Here is an 18310-nt window from a genome sequence, read left to right on the forward strand (position 1 = left end):
CTTCTTAGCATTTCTCTGACTCTAATAGGCTTCCTTTATGAGAAAATAACACATTAGATTTTAATCATAGCAGGTTCTCCAAACACTTGAACTGTGATAATATAATAATCCCTTAACAACTTGATTAGGAGATGTGTCCCGTTGCTACAAAAATGCATGTGTTTCAGTCTGCCTGTGCTGGAGCCAGCTCACACTGGCTTGTGAAGCCTCATTTGTTTCCTTTTTCCAAATGCAGTCAGGTGCTTCAGTTTGGTAGCCTGAACTCAGCCATGGTGGGAGTATTTACACCATGACATTGGCAAATTCTACATATCTGTGTGTGTGTGTGTGTGTGTGTGTGTGTGTGAGAGAGAGAGAGAGAGACAGAGAGAGAGAGACAGAGAGAGAGAGACAGAGAGAGAGAGACAGAGAGAGAGACAGAGAGAGAGAGTATGTGTATCTGGAAAATTTGTGACAGTTTATCTTTATCACTATTTTTGACATAAGAAAGGTACACAGTCTGTTCATTAAGAAAATCTACAAGTGTACCTTGTTCAGCACAAACACCTCTAAAGTGTCATGGGGGAAAAGTCCTGGCCCCCAAATTGCTAATTCACAGCCTGGGTACTGTCCTGGATGAATTCACCTTGCCATCCTCTTCACAACACATTGGGGGTCACACCATGGTAATTTCACACACTGGTGGTTCCAAAAAGGAAGGGAAACATATTCCTACCTGGATGTTCCCTATCTGGGGTTTATTATTCATAGGTGGCCACATTGAAAACTGATGTGAGGTATCTTCAGTAAAAGATATCATTGCAGTAAAAACCAATGCATTGTTTTTACAGGAAGAGAATAAGAAATAAGACAGAAGGGAGAAACAGAAACAGAAAACCTAAGGAAAGGAAAACCACCAAAGTTGAAGATATTTAACTCTGAGATTCCTGGAAGGCAAGGGAGAAAGGGAAGTAGGAAAGATTCCTTTACATGTGAGATCTGATCTTCAGAAAAAACAAACTTTTCCTTTAACTCTAAGAGACATTTTCCAAACGATACAGTAAATAGCATAACACATGGTGTGATCAGCCAAACTGTAGATGTTTAGATAATTATAGTATCATGTACATGTTTAAGACTTAATATATAAAATGAAGACCCTATCATGCTTTTATTGTTTCATTCATTGTGTTTGTTTGTTTGTTTGTTTGTTTATTACACTGAGGCTGGCTTTAGACCAGCCTTGATTAATCTGCTTAGCTTGCAGCCTTTGGGAACTATGCTCTGGAACTAATTAAAATGTGCTAGAAAACGGAGAAAGACAAACAGGAAGAAAAGAAGGAAGGGATTCCCTGTGGAGGTTCCTATAGGAATTCTTTCAAGGAGTTAGAAGGAAAACACCTGAAATTTAAGTATTCTTAATGCATTCCAGTCTCCCACTTTGCCCTTTCTCGATTTATACTGGTCAGCACACAGAATAAGGGTGAGCATTCATTTACAAACATGAGCATTTGTTTAAAGAAGGAAGGTATTCATCTGACCACAGAATAGAATCATCGATTCCTAGAGTTAGACTGGACTTTAGAGGCAATTTTGTACACCATCTTGCTGAAGGAATCCCTTGCACGATATCACTGCCAGGTCATCAGCCTGACCTGGAAGATCTCTAGGTATAGGAAACCACTGCTTTATCAAGTTAGTAATCTACACCTGTTTGGGGTGGTAACTGCCAGGAGTCTTGGACTCACAGTGATCCCAAATATATATTCCTGCTAATTTTGTATGACGGCTCTTGAGGTGTAAGAAGGTAAATAAATACCTTGTCCTCCAACCCTTAATCTTTTCTTCTTGAGACTAAACATACCCATTTCCATCAGTCATTCAGTGATTTCTGGAAAGACTCTGGGAAGAACTGAACAATGAATTCCAGAGGCATAATGTCGGCATATTTTTACATATATAATTTGCTGGAATTTGACAATCAGCCTAAGATTTTAATTAATTGGTGGTAACTGGAGCTAGTTTATTTGAGAATACATTTTTAGGATGCCAGGATATTTAAAATGTATAATTTGGAAACTATATCAAAACACAATTTAGCATCTCTTTGATGTTTTAGAAGATATAATAAGATTCCAGAAAGCACTAGGGTCACTTTTATGGCTTTATTTTTTATTGTGACACAGCTATACAGAAGTGCTGAAGAAGTAAATGCTCCAGCTATCAAAATTTTTTTTTAAATTTTCTTTAGCAATAAACAGTTATTTTAGTAGATTGTTTGTTTTGTCTTTTTTTTAAATGTGAATTCTCTTCTGTTATATCATTGACTCTAGATCCATTTTTCTTTTTTTAACCCTAATCAACATTTATGACCTTTTATCCTAAGCACAAAATCCCATGGCATCAGCAAAGAAAACGGGAGAGTAATTTGCAACCAAAGAGCACAGAAAATCCTCTCATTTAATTGTCCTCTTTTGGTCAAACTACCATTTATCAAGAAATTGTTCACAAATTAAGGAGAAAAAGGTAGAAAGTATTGGGAAAGTATGACACCAAACAGAAAGAAATACAGTTTAAAATTGAGGCACTGCTGAGCCAACTCGCATGGTTTTTAAAGTCACCACTGTAAAGCAATCATTAGGTGTTAACATGTTATACTTACTTCCTTTGTTTTATCTGGGACCAGGAAGAGAGATGGAGAGATACCATTTGGACAAACTCTTGGGTTTTCTAAATATGTGGTTAACTTATTTCCCCCTTTCAATGTTCATCCCTTGCTCTTTCCTTAGCCCATTCTTAGCAACTAAAAAGAGTTCCCAGACATTCAAACAATTGGAAGAACAACCGCCCTGTGTCAGGAGCTCCAGGCAGGCCTCCAAACCCCAGGAAGATCCTTTGACAACCAGGGGCCAGTGTCGCATTTAGAGACAACCTCATGTAATCAGGTCAACAAACATCTCCCTTAGCATAGCAGACCAACCACTGCCGCCAGCTCTGAGAACAATCTAACTGACCTTCAGAGGAGAGATGTGGGACTGCAAGACGTATCCATGGACATTTTCTATTTGAGATAGGTTCTTTTCTGACACGTGCACCAGCTCAGGTCCTCTTACTTCATGGGTTAGTCGAGGTAAGGAATGATCATGCGGAGCGTCCTCATCTTGATATCGATACTTCTAGGAGGAAAGACAGGAAAGAAAGAAGAAACACATTAGTGTTTGCAAAGGGTACAGTTGAGAACTTCACATTCTAAATTCATTTACGGGACACAGTGCATACATAGCGTTGACCAAACAGACAACAAATTCACCAAACAGGCTTTGCTGCAGACTCTTCCCGTGGTCACCATCAGCAACCTCAATACTGAATGCTGAACAAACCTTAATACTGACCAACCCAGATGGCTTGTTTTTACCTGACCACTACTATCTCTCTTATAAGCTACAGAAGGGTGATAACAAATGAGACAGAGACAATTTGCCTACACAGATAAAGAAGTAATCCTCCAAACAACCAGAATGCCTAAGTATCTGTGAAAATCTCTAGGTCAAGGATGGAGAAGGAGAAAAAGGACTGGACAATGAAAGCTAATTCTGATACATTTCAGTCAGGAATCTTTTTTTTTTTTTTTTTTTTGAGATAGCATGCAAGATTGCAAGCCGGGGAGGGACAGAGGAAGAGAGAGAGAGAGAAGAATTTTAAGCAGTCTCCACCTCCAGCACAAAGCCTGATGTAAGATTCAGTCTCACAACTGTCAGATCATGGCCTGAAACAAAATCAAGAGTTAGACACAATGGACTGAGCCACCCAGGTGCTCCAGGAAACTTAATTTTGTTTTCAGAATTTATGAAAGGCTTAAGTTCCCTTGGAAATTAGGAAAAATGTTTGCCATCCTCATTACTTGTATTGGCCTCAAAAGGGAGACACTCTTCCTTTCACACTCAAAGAGAAGGAGTACTGCTTTGGGTTAGTCAGACTCTGGGACAAAGGATCACAGTTTCCAAAAATGGAGCTTCCTTTCAAAGAACTTAAAAAATCAAGACAAAGGATCTGCCTATATTCAGATGATTCCCTGAATGGAAAGAGGTAATAGCTCCTTCTCTCTTGATCCCTTTTGCTCTTTTATTGTCTTCTTTCTACACACCTGTAACAATAAGGGCATTCTCTGGCAAAGGCTATCTTTAAGTCTTCCAGGCAGACCTGAGAGGCTGGCAGGGAGAAAAAGGATCAGGATAAGGAATAATAGGGATGGAGCACAGCCCTGGCCATGGAGTCAGTCCTCATCTTCAGCTGTGGCCTATAATTCTTATCTTTCTGTCTCTCTTTACTACTCCCAACTTTCCCTTTGGAGGTTCCCATTCAGAGTCCCATTGTTTCAAGACTGTTGGTCTACCTGGGAAACTAAAAAAGGGAATATTCTACATCCACCCCCAAACCAGCTAATAAAATGTTTGCTTTGTTTTGCCTTTGTTCTGTAAATGGCACAGATATAAATATCATCAAAATACATAAACTCAGACCTACACTGTGCCATATAAACTTTTTCCCAGTACCTCACTATTGTTATCACTTACAGTTATATTTATCAAATCAGGTTATTAACAGCATGCCTTTTTACAAAATCATGTTATGTTACTTTCATTTTGAAGGTGAAACATTGTTTCTTGGACATCAGCTCTCAGTCTGACTCATAGTCTGACAGTAACAAGGAGAACCATCCAGGGTTGGTAATTCAATCTGTTGTCCACTCTTACAAGATGATTATAATTACTTGTATTTTACAGGAAGGCTTTCTGCAATGTTCCAAGCTTCACATTTTGTTTTAGTTGCAAAACAAAAATTACAGCTAACAGGGGAGGGGCCAAGATGGTGGAACAGCATGGAATTTTTTCTGCATCTCTTGTCCCCAGAATACAACCAGATCAACCTTAAGAAACCTAGACACCTAGAAAACTGATGTGAGGATTAACACAATGATCTGTACAACCTGAACCACAGAACTCAGCAGGTACGTGGTGCATAGAGGTGAAGTGGGGGAGAGAGAACTGTGGAGGGCAGGGACCTGTTTTTGCCTAGGGAGAGAGGACAGATATCGGGGAGAGTACGGGAAAGTATCCCCCATGTGCAAAAGCAGCTGGAGAGAAAAGAATGAGTACACAAGGGACTGACCCAAAAAAATGGAGAAAGGAGAAAGGAGAGAGTTTAAATTCTATTAAGATGCTATAAACAGAGGAGCTCAGAGCCTGAAACTCCACAGCTCGATACCTGGCAGTGCTCTGGTGGGAAGGGTGAATCCCCAGGAGCAGAAAGCAAGGTCTGAGGGGTCCAAGAGCAACATGGGGAGAGGCAGTTCCTCTGATGGGAGGACATTGGTAGAGGCTGTGTGGCGTCCCCACAGGCAAAGGTCCCAGTGAATCCTGGATAATAACCACATTCGCGGGTGCTGGAACAAGGACATTAAGTGGGAAGCCTGGTGCCTGATGTGTCTGGTGTGATTTACCATAATCCCGGAAACGCTGCTGCTACACGAACCCATGAATTTTTTTCTGGGGCGGGCTGGCACCCAGCCGCAGTCTCTGGGCATCATCAGCAGCACAATCCTCAGAACTGTCCTGGGGTCCAGCAGGCACCCAGCCATTGCTTGATGAGACTGTACCCAAGAGGGTCAGAAGAGATCAAAGCCACAGTCCGTCAGAAGTGACGGGTTGGGAAACATAGCCCCATTTGAGATAAAACTCAGGAGGGAGGTGCCGCCTGGCAACCTGATGGCTTGGTCACAGACAGTGTAAAAGTGGGGAGTGGACAGAAGCCAGAGACAAAGGAGCGGTGCGCAATTGCTGGTCAGGGAGGACAGAGTTCTAATCCAGAGGGGAGTTGACATTTCTAGCCCTCCTACGCATGTGCATACACACCATGTGCCACAACCATCCACCCCAGTAAGCTAGGCAGCATCATCTGGTGGACATTGGAGCCATTACACTAAGCCCACCCAACTGGGCCTCCCACTTCAAGAACACTCCAAGTCTCTCTGCCTGCTTAGTTTACAGACTAAGTGTTTCATAGTTTGACTTCTTGGGGAAACTGATGTAATTTCAATCGTATTTGAGTCTGTTCACTGGTCCATCTATTCAATTTCTTTCTTTTTCTTTTCTTATTCTTGAATACAGAAAGAGAAAAAAATTGATTTTTATTTTCCATTTTTATTAAAAATAAGGGGCGCCTGGGTGGCTTAGTCGGTTAAGCGTCCGACTTTCGCTTAGGTCATGATCTCACGGTTCGTGGGTTCNTTAAATATGTTTCTATAATTTTTTCTACTATATTTTTTACTTTTTTGTAAATTTTTCATATTCTGTCTTAGTTCCATCATTTATTTTTATTGTTTCATTGTATTTATTTTTTCAAACTTTTGAAAATTTTCCTTTTTTTTCTTTCTATTTTCTTATCTTTCTGTTTTATTCTCTAATCCTTCAAGTTCCTTTCAACAGCCAGACCAAAGCACCTAGGATCTAGCATTATTTATTTGATTTTTTGTGTTTTTTAAAATTTTTTAATTTTAATTTTTTTACCCTATTAATTACTTTTCTTCCTTCCAAATGATGGAATGAAGGAATTCACTCCAAAAGAAATAACAGGAAGAAATGATGGCCAGGGACTTAATCAACACAGACACAAGCAAAATGTCTGAACCAGAATTTACAATCAAGGATGATAATAGGAATACTAGCTAGGGTTGAAAATAGATTAGAATCTCTTTCTGCAGAGATAAAAGAAATAAAATCTAGGCAGGATGAAATAAAAAATGCTATAATTGAGGTGCAATCTCTAACAAAACAAAAACAACAAACAAAAATTAAAGGAGTTTGTGACCACTACCAGCCCTGCAAGAAATATAAAGGTAGACTCTCTGAGGGGAGAAAAGATGGAGAAAAAAAAAAAGCAAAAACAGCAAAGACTACAAAGGACCAGAGAACACCACCAGAAACTCCAACTCTACAGGCAACATAATGCCAATAATGCCATTATCATATCTTTCAGTACCCACTCTAAATGTCAATGGACTAAATGCTCCATTCAAAAGACACAGGGTCACAAAATGGATAAGAAAACAAGATCCATCTGTATGCTGTTTACAAGTGACCCACTTTAGACCTAAAGACACCTTCAGAAAGACAGTAAGGGGATGGAGAACCATCTATGATGCTAATGGTCACCAAAAGGGAGCTGGAGTAGCCATACTTAGACAATCTAGACTTAATAAATACTTAATAAATAAATAAATAAATAATAAATAATAAATAATAAATAAATAAATAAATACTTAATAAATACTGTAACAAGAGATGAATAAGGGGATTATATCATAATTAAGGGGTCTATCCACCAAAAAGACCTAACAATTGTAAACATTTATGCTCCAAATGTGACTCACACAAATATATAAATCAATTAATCACAAACATAAAGAAAATCATAATAATAAACTAATAATAATACCATAATAGTAGGAGACTTCAACATCCCACTTACAGCAATGTATACAACATCTAAACAGAAAATCAAGGAAATAATGTCTTTGAATGACTCACTGGACTAGATGGACTTAACAGATATATTCAGAACATTTCACTTTTCACTCTAAAGCAGAATACACAGTCTTATCCAGTGCAAATGGAACATTCTCCAGAATACTGTTACACAAATCAGTCCTCAATAAGCACAAAAAGATCAAGATCATACCATGTATATTTTCAGAGCACAATGCTATGAAACTCAATATCAAGCACAAGGAAAAATCTGGAAAGATTAAAAATACTTGGAGGCTAAAGACCACCGTACTAAAGAATGAATGGGCTAACCAAGAAGTTAAAGAGGAAGTTTAAAGTACATGTAAGCCGATGAAAATGATAACACCACAGCCCAAAACCTCTGGGATGCAGCAAAGGCAGTCACAAGAGGGAAGGATATAGCAATCAGGCTTCCTAAAAAAGGAAGAAAGGTCACAGATACACAACCTAGCTTTACACCTTAAAGAGCTGGAAAAAGAACAGCAAATAAAACCCAAAACCAGAAGAAGAAAGGAAATAATAAAGATTAGAGCAGGAATCAATGCTATCAAAACCAAAAAAATAGTAGAGCAGATCAATGAAACCAGAAGGTGGTTCTTTTAAAGAATTAACAAAAATGATAAACCTCTAGCAAGTCTGATCAAAAAGAAAAAGGAAAGGACCCAAACAAATAAAATCAATTATAAAAGAGATCACAATTTATCAATTATAAAAAGATCACAACACACACAGCAAAAATAAAAACAGTAACAAGAGAATATTACGAGTAATTTTACACCAATAAAATGGGCAATCTGAAAGAAATGGACAAATTCCTAGAAACATAAACCACCAAAACTGAAACAGGAAAAAATAGAAATTTTGAACAGGCCCATAACCGTAAAGAAATTGAATTAGTAATCAAAAATCTCCCCAAAACACAAGAGCCAAGGGCCAGATGGCTTTCCAGGGGGAATTCTACCAAACACTTAAAGAAGAGTTAATACCTATTCTCTTGAAACTGTTCCAAAAAAACAGAAATGAAAGAAAAACTTCCAAACTCTTTCTATGAAGCCAGCATTACCTTGATCCCAAAACCAGACAAAGATCCCACTAAAAAAGAGAACAAGAGACCAATTTCCCTGATGAACATGGATGCAAAAATCCCCAACAAGGTACTAGCCAACTGAATCCAACAATACATTTTAAAAAAGTATTCACCATGACCAAGTGGGATCTATACCTGGGATGCAGGGCTGGTTCAATATCCACAAAACAATCAGTATGATTCATCACGTCAATTAAAGAAAGGACAAGAACCACATGATCCTCTGAATAGATGCAGAGATAGCATTGGACAAAGTACAGCATCGTTTCTTGATAAAAACCCTCAAGAAACTAGGGATAGAAGGAACATAAAAGCCATATATGAAAGACCCAATGCTAATATCATCCTCAATTGGGAAAAACTGAGAGATTCCCCCTAAGGTCAAGAACACGACAGGGATGTCCATTCTCACCACTGTTATTCAACATAGTACTAGAAATCTTAGCCTAAGGAATCAGACAACACATAGAAATAAAAGGCATTCAAATCAGCCAGGAGTAGGTCAAACTTTCACTCTTTGCAGATGACATGACACACTATATGGAAAACCCAAAAGATTCCACCAAAAAACTGCTAGAACTGATCCATGAATTCAGCAAAGAACAGAACTTGGTTGCATTCCTATACACCAATAATGACACAACAGAAAGAGAAATCAAAGAATTTATCCCATTTACAATTGTATCAAAATCCATAAAATACCTAGGAATAAATCTCACCAAAGAGGTGAAAAATCTATACACAGAAACGTATAGAAAGCTTATTAAAGAAATTGAAGAAGACACATCAAAATGGAAAAATATTCCATGCTCCTGGATAGGAAGAACAAATATTGTTAAAAAGGCAATAGTACCCAAAGCAATTGACATCTTCAGTGCAATACCTAGCAAAATAACACCAACATTCTTCATAGAGCTAGAACAAAGAATCCTAAAATTTGTATGGAACCAGAAAAGACCCAAACAGCCGAAGCAATCTTGAAAAAGAAAACCAAAGCTGGAGGCATTACAATCCTGGACTTCAAGGCATATTACAAAGATGTAATTATCAAGACAGTATGATGCTAGCACAAAACCAGACACTCAGATCAATGNATCCACAAAACAATCAGTATGATTCATCACGTCAATTAAAGAAAGGACAAGAACCACATGATCCTCTGAATAGATGCAGAGATAGCATTGGACAAAGTACAGCATCGTTTCTTGATAAAAACCCTCAAGAAACTAGGGATAGAAGGAACATAAAAGCCATATATGAAAGACCCAATGCTAATATCATCCTCAATTGGGAAAAACTGAGAGATTCCCCCTAAGGTCAAGAACACGACAGGGATGTCCATTCTCACCACTGTTATTCAACATAGTACTAGAAATCTTAGCCTAAGGAATCAGACAACACATAGAAATAAAAGGCATTCAAATCAGCCAGGAGTAGGTCAAACTTTCACTCTTTGCAGATGACATGACACACTATATGGAAAACCCAAAAGATTCCACCAAAAAACTGCTAGAACTGATCCATGAATTCAGCAAAGAACAGAACTTGGTTGCATTCCTATACACCAATAATGACACAACAGAAAGAGAAATCAAAGAATTTATCCCATTTACAATTGTATCAAAATCCATAAAATACCTAGGAATAAATCTCACCAAAGAGGTGAAAAATCTATACACAGAAACGTATAGAAAGCTTATTAAAGAAATTGAAGAAGACACATCAAAATGGAAAAATATTCCATGCTCCTGGATAGGAAGAACAAATATTGTTAAAAAGGCAATAGTACCCAAAGCAATTGACATCTTCAGTGCAATACCTAGCAAAATAACACCAACATTCTTCATAGAGCTAGAACAAAGAATCCTAAAATTTGTATGGAACCAGAAAAGACCCAAACAGCCGAAGCAATCTTGAAAAAGAAAACCAAAGCTGGAGGCATTACAATCCTGGACTTCAAGGCATATTACAAAGATGTAATTATCAAGACAGTATGATGCTAGCACAAAACCAGACACTCAGATCAATGGAACAGAAAAGAAAACCCAGAAATGGACCCACAAATGTATGGCCAACTCATTTAGACAAAGCAGGAAAGAATATCCAGTGGAATAAAGACAGTCTCTTCAACAAACGGTGCTGAGAAAACTGGACAGCAACATGCAGAAAAATGAACCTGGACCACTTTCTTACCCCATACACAAAAATAAACGCAAAATTGATGAAAGACCTAAACCTAAGACAGGAAACCATCAAAATCCTCAAGAAGAAAGCAGGCAAAAGCGTCTTTGACCTTGGCCACAGCAACTTCTTAGTCAACACATCTCCAGAGGCAAGGGAAATAAAAGCAAAAATGAACTATTGGGACCTCATCAAAATAAAAGCTTTCTGCACAGCAAAGGAAACAATCAGCAAAGCTAAAAGGCAACTGACAGAATGGGAGAGGATATTTGCAAAGACATATCAAACAAAGGGTTAGTATCCAAAATCTATAAAGAACTTATCCAACTCAACACCCAAAAAACAAACAAACCCAAAGAATCCAGTGAAGAAATGGGCAAAACACATGAATAGACACTTCTCCAGAGAAGAAACCCAGATGGCCAACAGACACATGAAAAAATGCTCAATATCACTCATTATCAGGGAAACACAAATCAAAACCACAATGAGATGCCACCTCACGCCTGTCAGAATGGCTAACATTAACACCTCAGGCAACAATAGATGTTGGTGAGGATGCGGAGAAAGAGAATCTCTTTTGCACTGCTGGTACGAATGCTAACTGGTGCAGCCACTTTGAAAAACAGTATGGAGCTTCCTCAAAAAATTAAAAATAGAACTATCCTACAATCCAGTAATTGCACTACTAGGTACTTATGCAAGGGATACAGGTTTGCTGTTTCAAAGGGACACATGCACCCCAATGTTTATAGCAGCACTATCAACAATAGCCAAAGTATGGAAAGAGCCCAAATGTCCATCAATGGACAAATGGATAAAGAAGATGTGGTATATATATATATATACACACACACACACACAATGGAATATGACAACAATCAAAAAGAATGGAATCTTGTCATTTGCAACTACGTAGATGGAACTAGCAGGTATTATGCTTGGCGAAATTAGTCAGAGAAAGACAAATATCACTCATATGAGGACTTTAAGATACAAAACAGATGAGCATAAAGGAAGGGAAGCAAAAATAATATAAAAACAGGGAGGGGAAAAACATAAGCAACTCAAATATAAAGAACAAACAGAGGGTTGCTGGAGGGGTTGTGGGAGAAGGGAATGGGCTAAATAGGTAAGGGATATTAAGAAATCTACTCCCAAAATCATTGTTGCACTATATGCTAACTAACTTGTATGTAAATTAAAAAATAAATTATTTAAAAAATATTACAGTTAACAGTATCATGACTGAAGTTTGCAAAGGACTATTGTCTATTTCTTCCATTGTAATCCCTCTTATTTATGATGCTCCATTTTACTTGTGAGAAAATTAATACTCAGACAGGTTAAGAGACTTCCCCAGGGTCACCTACCTAGTGGGCATAAGAGCTGGAATTCTTTCCAGATCATTTTAACCTGAATCCTATTTCTATCTCTCCCATAAGAAGGTGAAGCATGACACTGATGACTGAATTGGCAGCTTAGTGGAAAACACTTCACTGAGAACACAAAACAAAATGATGTCAGGGCATTTCTGTAAATTGAAAACTACCATACTTCTGTTTTTCTAGCCCTGTGAGTAATTTGGGAAGGTAATCTGCCTCAGGAGCAGGGGTCAAGTTTAACATTCGCTTTTGATTACTTATCTGTTCAATGGGAGGGAAATAATGTCACATATGCACCCATTTTAGTGTCTCTGCTTTCAGGACATTTTCCCTAAACCCCCTACTCCCTTCAATTATCTCTCAGGAAGATGCTACCATCTATGCTGTCACTTGAGCCAGAAAAGTAGTATTTGGTCAGACTCCATTCTCTCTTTCATTCTCTCATCTGCCAATATGACAAATCACTGAGTCTCTCTAATTTATACCTTGAATAGTTCTTGAGTCTACTGTATCCTCATCTGCCATCACCACCACTGCCCACATTCAGGATCTTATGAGGTCCCATCCAGGAAACCTCTGGACTGTCTGGATTGCTAGTGAGGTTACTCTTTCCCATTCATCCTCTGTACTGCACCCGGCAGCTTTCTAAATCACAAACTGGCAATGTCTTTCTCTTAAAACCCATTCAGTGGCCCCCACTGCCTACAGGATAGAGCTCAAGCTTTCTTATTCTCCTATAAGCTACTCCCTAACACCACTAACTGAGCAACACCCCCATTTCTTCTGAACTCTTATATTGTCACTCCCACCTCAGGATTGTGGAATGAATATAAACATATCATTACTTCCAGTTTTTTAAATATTTTTAAAAAATCTGGTAAGTACACATAAAAATTTCCATTACAGCCATGTTTAAGTGTTAAGTAATATTAAGTATATTCATATTAATGTGTAACCAATCTCCAGAACTTTTCCATCTTGCAAATCTGAAACTCTATAGCCATTAAACAGCAATATCCATGTTTCCCACCCCCCGAACCCCAGTCCCTGGCAACCTCAATTCTACACAATGTTCTATTTCTATCAATTTTATTACTCTAAATGCCTTACATCAGTGGAATCATACAGTATGTGTCTTTTTATAACTGACTTATTTAGCATAATGTCCTCAAGGCTCATCCGTGCTGTAGCATGTGACAGGATGTCCTTCCTTTTTTAAGGCTGAATAATATTCCATTTTATGCATATACTACATTTTGCTTATTCATTCATCTGTAGATGAGCAGTTTGATTGCTCCCAACCTGGCTATTATGAATAATGCTGCTATGAGCACAGGTATACAAATATCTCTTTGAAACCCTACTTTCAATTTCCTGGGATAGATACCCAGAAGTGGATGATATGGTAATTCCATTTTTTGTTTTTTGAGGAATTTATTAAGCTTTCTAAATTTCACATATGTGACACCATCTTCATGCCACTCATAACAGCTAGGAAATACTTGTATTCTGATAAAGATCCAAGAGCACCAGAAGTAAAATTTTACAAAGTTAAAATGATTACTGTAGCTCCTGAAGAATTCCTGCAGTGAGATCTGGCAGGTTGAGAAAAAGATCCCATCCTTTATAATTTTTAAACATTTTTAAATGTTTTAATTTACATTTTAGTTAGTTAATATGCAGTGCAATATTGGTTTCAGAAGTAGAATTCAGTGATTCATCGCTTACATACACGGAATGCTCATCACAAGTGCCCTTCTTAATAACCATCATCTGTCAAGCACTTCTCCCACACACTTCCTTCCATCAACCCTCAGTTTGTTCTCTATCATCAAGAGTCTCTTGTGGTTTGTTTCACTTCCTTCTCTTTTTTTCTCCTCCTTCCCATAGGTTCATCTATTTTGCTTCTTAAATCCCACATATGAATGAAGTCATATGATTACCTTTCCATAATAGACTTACTCTGCTTAGCATAATACATTCTAGCTCCATCCTCATCATTGAAAATGGCATTATTTTTTGATGGCTGAGTAATACTCCATTGTATGTATATGCCACATCTTCTTTATCCATTCATCAGTTTATAGACATGTGGGCTCTCTCCGTAGTTTAGCTATTGTTCATTATGCTGCTATAAACACTGGGGTGTATATGCCCCTTTGAATTTGCATTTTTGTGTCCTTTGGGTAAATAGCTACTAGTGCAATTGCTGGATCGTAGGGTAGTTCTATTTTTATTTTTTAACGAACCTCCATAGTGTTCTCCAGAGTGGCTGCTCCAGTTTGCATTCCCACCAACAGTGCAAAAGGTTCCCCTTCCTCTGCATCCTCGCCAACACCTGTTGTTTCTTGTGTGGTTAATGTTAGTCATTCTGACAAGCGTAAGGTGGTATCTCATCGTGGTTTTGATTTGTATGTTCCTGGTGATGAGTGATGTTGAGGATTTTTTCCTATGTCTGTTAGCCATCTGGATGTTTTCTTTGGAGAAGTGTGTATCATGTTTTCTGTCTATTTCTTAAGTGGGTTGTTTGGTTTTTGGATGTTGAGTTTGATAAGTTCTTTATAAATTTTGGATACTAACCCTTTATCAGATATATTGTTTGAAAATATCTTCTCACAATCTGTAGGCTGTCTTTTAGTTTTGTTGATTGTTTCCTTTTCTGTGAAGAAGCACCAATAGTTCATGTTTGTTTGTTTCCTTTGCCTCTGGTGATGTGTTGAGTAAGAAGTTGCTGTGGTCAAGGTCAAAGTGGATGCTCCCTGTGTTTTCCTCCATGATTTGGATGGTCTCCTGTCTCACATTTAGGTCTTTCATCTATTTTGAGTTTATTTTTGTATATGGTATAAGAAAGTGGTCCACTTTCATTCTTCTGCATATCGCTGTCCAGTTTCCCAATACCATTTGCTGAAGAGACTGTCTTTTTTCCACTAGATATTCTTTACTACTTTGTTAGAGATGACTTGAACATATAGTTGTGGGTCCTTTTCTGGGTTTTATATTCTGTTCCATTGATTGATGTATCTGTTTTTGTACCAATACCATAATGTATTGATGACTACAGCTTTGTAATATCGCTTGATAGCCAGAATCCTGATGCCTCCAGTTTTGTTTTTCTTTTATAAGATTGCTTTGGCTAGTCAGGGTCCTTTGTGGTATCATACAAATTTTAGGATTATTTGATCTGGCTCTGTGATATGAATTATATTAAATGTGTAGATTTCTTTGGGTAGTATAGACATTTTAACAATGTTTGTTCTCCTAATCCATGAGAGTGGAATATTTTTCCATTTCTTTGTATCCTCTTCAATATATTTCATAAGTTGTCTATAATTTTCAGAGTACAGATCTTTTAACTTTTTAGTTTTATTCCTAGATATTTTATTATTTTTGGTATAGATCCCATCCTTTAAAATATATATTTTACTGAACTATTTGGACAAATTACTATCAAGACGCAGATAATAAACTTATTTGAACTTACGTGATGTTACAAAGAACTTAATTTAAATTAATTATTCTCATAAATTTGAGACCCATTTTAAAGACTGATAGGGTCTTGGGGCAATTGGGTGGCTTAGTCGGTTAAGCGTCCGACTTTCGCTTAGGTCATGATCTCACGGTTCGTGGGTTCAAGCCCCGCATTGGGCTCTGTGCTGACTGCCAGCTCAGAGCCCGGAGCCTGTTTCAGTCTGTGACTCCCTCTCTCTCTGACCCTCCCCTGCTCACACTGTCTCTCTCTTTCTCTCTCCTAGAAATAATACATTAAAAAAAAAATTTAAAAAATAATAAAGACTGATAGGGTCTTAAATTAGGGTATAAATCAATCCTGATGCTCATTCAATATTTTAGTAAAGGTTATTCCTTTTAAAATTAGTAAAAATTACTCATTTTAATAGTTTATGTTATTCATTTTAAAATTCATTCATTCTTTAGGATTCAACTTTGACATTATCTTTTCTGGGAAGCTTTTGTGAACTGCAAGTGTGAGATTTTTTGTGTTCCTATAGCTCCCCATACTCTACCAATCACAATTTTTATCATGCTATATGTCTTGTATTTGTGTTTGTGTGTGTGTGTGTGTGTTTGTGTGTATACTGAACTCTAAGAGTCTCTGAGGACTGGGACATTTGAGTATTGTTTATCCTCATATCTCTACTCCATAGCCAAGTCCCTGCATATACTCAATAAGTATTTGCTGATTCAAGTTCTGAAGGACAAAGAAATGGGTGAAATGGGTATAAGTTTCTTAAGCTACAAAGTTATTTTGGCTGCTGGATGCAAGCTTTTTCATTGCAAAACATTACGAATTCAAGTTTAAGCAAAAAAAAAAAAAAAAAGACAACTGTATCATTCACTTGGCACAATCTTAAAGGACATCAGATTCTTAAGTATTCTATATTTATTTCATCATCATTCCTTTTGGTAATATATGCTAAGTATATAAGCTGAATAATAAATAATTATTGACCTTGAGAAAATCATAAATTATTAAGTGAGTTACATACACGTGTAACTAAGTCACATAGTCATAAGGATAAGTATAAGCTGAGTTCTGTGGAACAGAAAAGGGTCACCACTAACTCTATATAAGCATTCCCAGTTTGAAACAGGAACTAGAATGATAACAGAATTAAGAGATATTCTCAGCAAAGGCAACAACATGTATAAAGGATATAAGTGATAAGAGAGGATGATGTTTTGAGGGAACAGTGAAATCCTGAAATGGATTAGAGCAGATGTTATTGCATCTACTTCAAATTCATAGAAATAGCTTTTATATATCAAGGCCCACATCTGCATACTCCTCAGAATGATCACCCTCGGGTGACTAAAGCATCCTTACTTAGATGTGCCTGGGAGTTATAGTGGAATCCCCAACTTCTACACCTCAAAATGAAATAGACCCTATGGTGCCAAGTACACACCAAAGCACCAGATGGGATCCATCTGAAGCTTAACTGCACCTGGACCTACATTCTTGAACTTCTTGGTGCTTCCCTCATTCCCTTTATGGTTTCTTTGGAGGAAATGCCCTCCGTAAGCCATGAACCCACCAATCCCACTTTACATTTAGTAAGCTTGATGTACAATTTGGATGGAACTTGGGATGTGAGGTAAAGTGTGGCAAGAAACAAGGCTTGAAGGCAGACTGCTATCTACTGTAGACAAAAGGGAACGATCCAGAGAACTAAACAATACTTTTTCTGGTGCCAGCCACATATTCACTTTCCTTTTTAAATTTATTTTCTTCCAGTGTCCTGCAAGAGATGACTAAACATGCAATAACAAGATCTGGCTAGAAGAGCCATATTTAACTCAAAAACAAGCTTCCAAAGGAAGCAGCCTGATACAGTATAGTAGAATCTTCTTGGATTCAACTTTGGCAGGAGCATAAATAATTTTTTGCTTTGTACTACTAAGACTAATACCAATATTAAAACAAATGCTAATATTAAAAGCAACAACAATGGTAGTTATAGCTAAAATGTCAGTAACTATGCTAAATGCTTTAGATATATCTTCACATCTGAGAGACAGATGTCATTATTCTCATCTGAGGCTTGGAGAGTCAGGCATTTTTTCTTCCATGATTACATACCTGGAGAGTGGCAAACTAGGATTCAAACACATGTTAGTCTGACTTTGGAGCTAGGGCACATAAATATTCTTCTAAAGTTCTTCTTCAAAGATCTTAAGAGACCCACTTTATCTTCAGGAAATATAATTCTTGGGAAATTTTCAAGAGTCATCTAACAAGGGAGATTAAACAACTGTAAAGGTCATATTCTGATTTCAGAATCACCCCTAATGATCTGGGCAATACTGAGTTATTTTGCATTCCAGGTTTTGGTTTTTTTAGTTACTGATGTCATTCTGGGCACCTTCGAGGGTTTCTGTATCGCCTATAAAAGGGTGGCCATTTAAGGAAGACCTCTGTTTTGAAATCTGTGCCTTCTTTTTCCTTTCCTCATCTTGGTCCATTGGAGGAGACTCTGGAACATAAACACTTTTGTAAAGATGATATTTTCTGTCCCAGCTCTAAGGGGAATGAGGCAGAAGATGAGACCAAGACAGGGAAGACATGTGTTCTTCATGTCCCGCCTTAGCTCATT

General features: G+C 37.6%; 1 protein-coding gene across 3 annotated transcripts in view; it reads right to left on the bottom strand.

Annotated features, from left to right (window-relative positions):
* DLG2 (discs large MAGUK scaffold protein 2) overlaps nucleotides 1-18310 on the bottom strand; it is a 1377464-nt gene that overhangs the window by 997209 nt on the left and 361945 nt on the right. For all 3 annotated transcript variants that reach the window (XM_077776205.1, XM_077776203.1, XM_077776202.1), the window contains exon 2: nucleotides 2994-3155. In XM_077776205.1, coding sequence (XP_077632331.1) covers nucleotides 2994-3155 — 162 coding nt within the window. The remainder of the gene's footprint in view (nucleotides 1-2993; nucleotides 3156-18310) is intronic.

The sequence above is a fragment of the Crocuta crocuta genome, unplaced genomic scaffold (assembly GCF_008692635.1).
Source record: "Crocuta crocuta isolate KB4526 unplaced genomic scaffold, BGI_CrCroc_1.0 scaffold332, whole genome shotgun sequence".
NCBI lineage: Eukaryota > Metazoa > Chordata > Mammalia > Carnivora > Hyaenidae > Crocuta > Crocuta crocuta.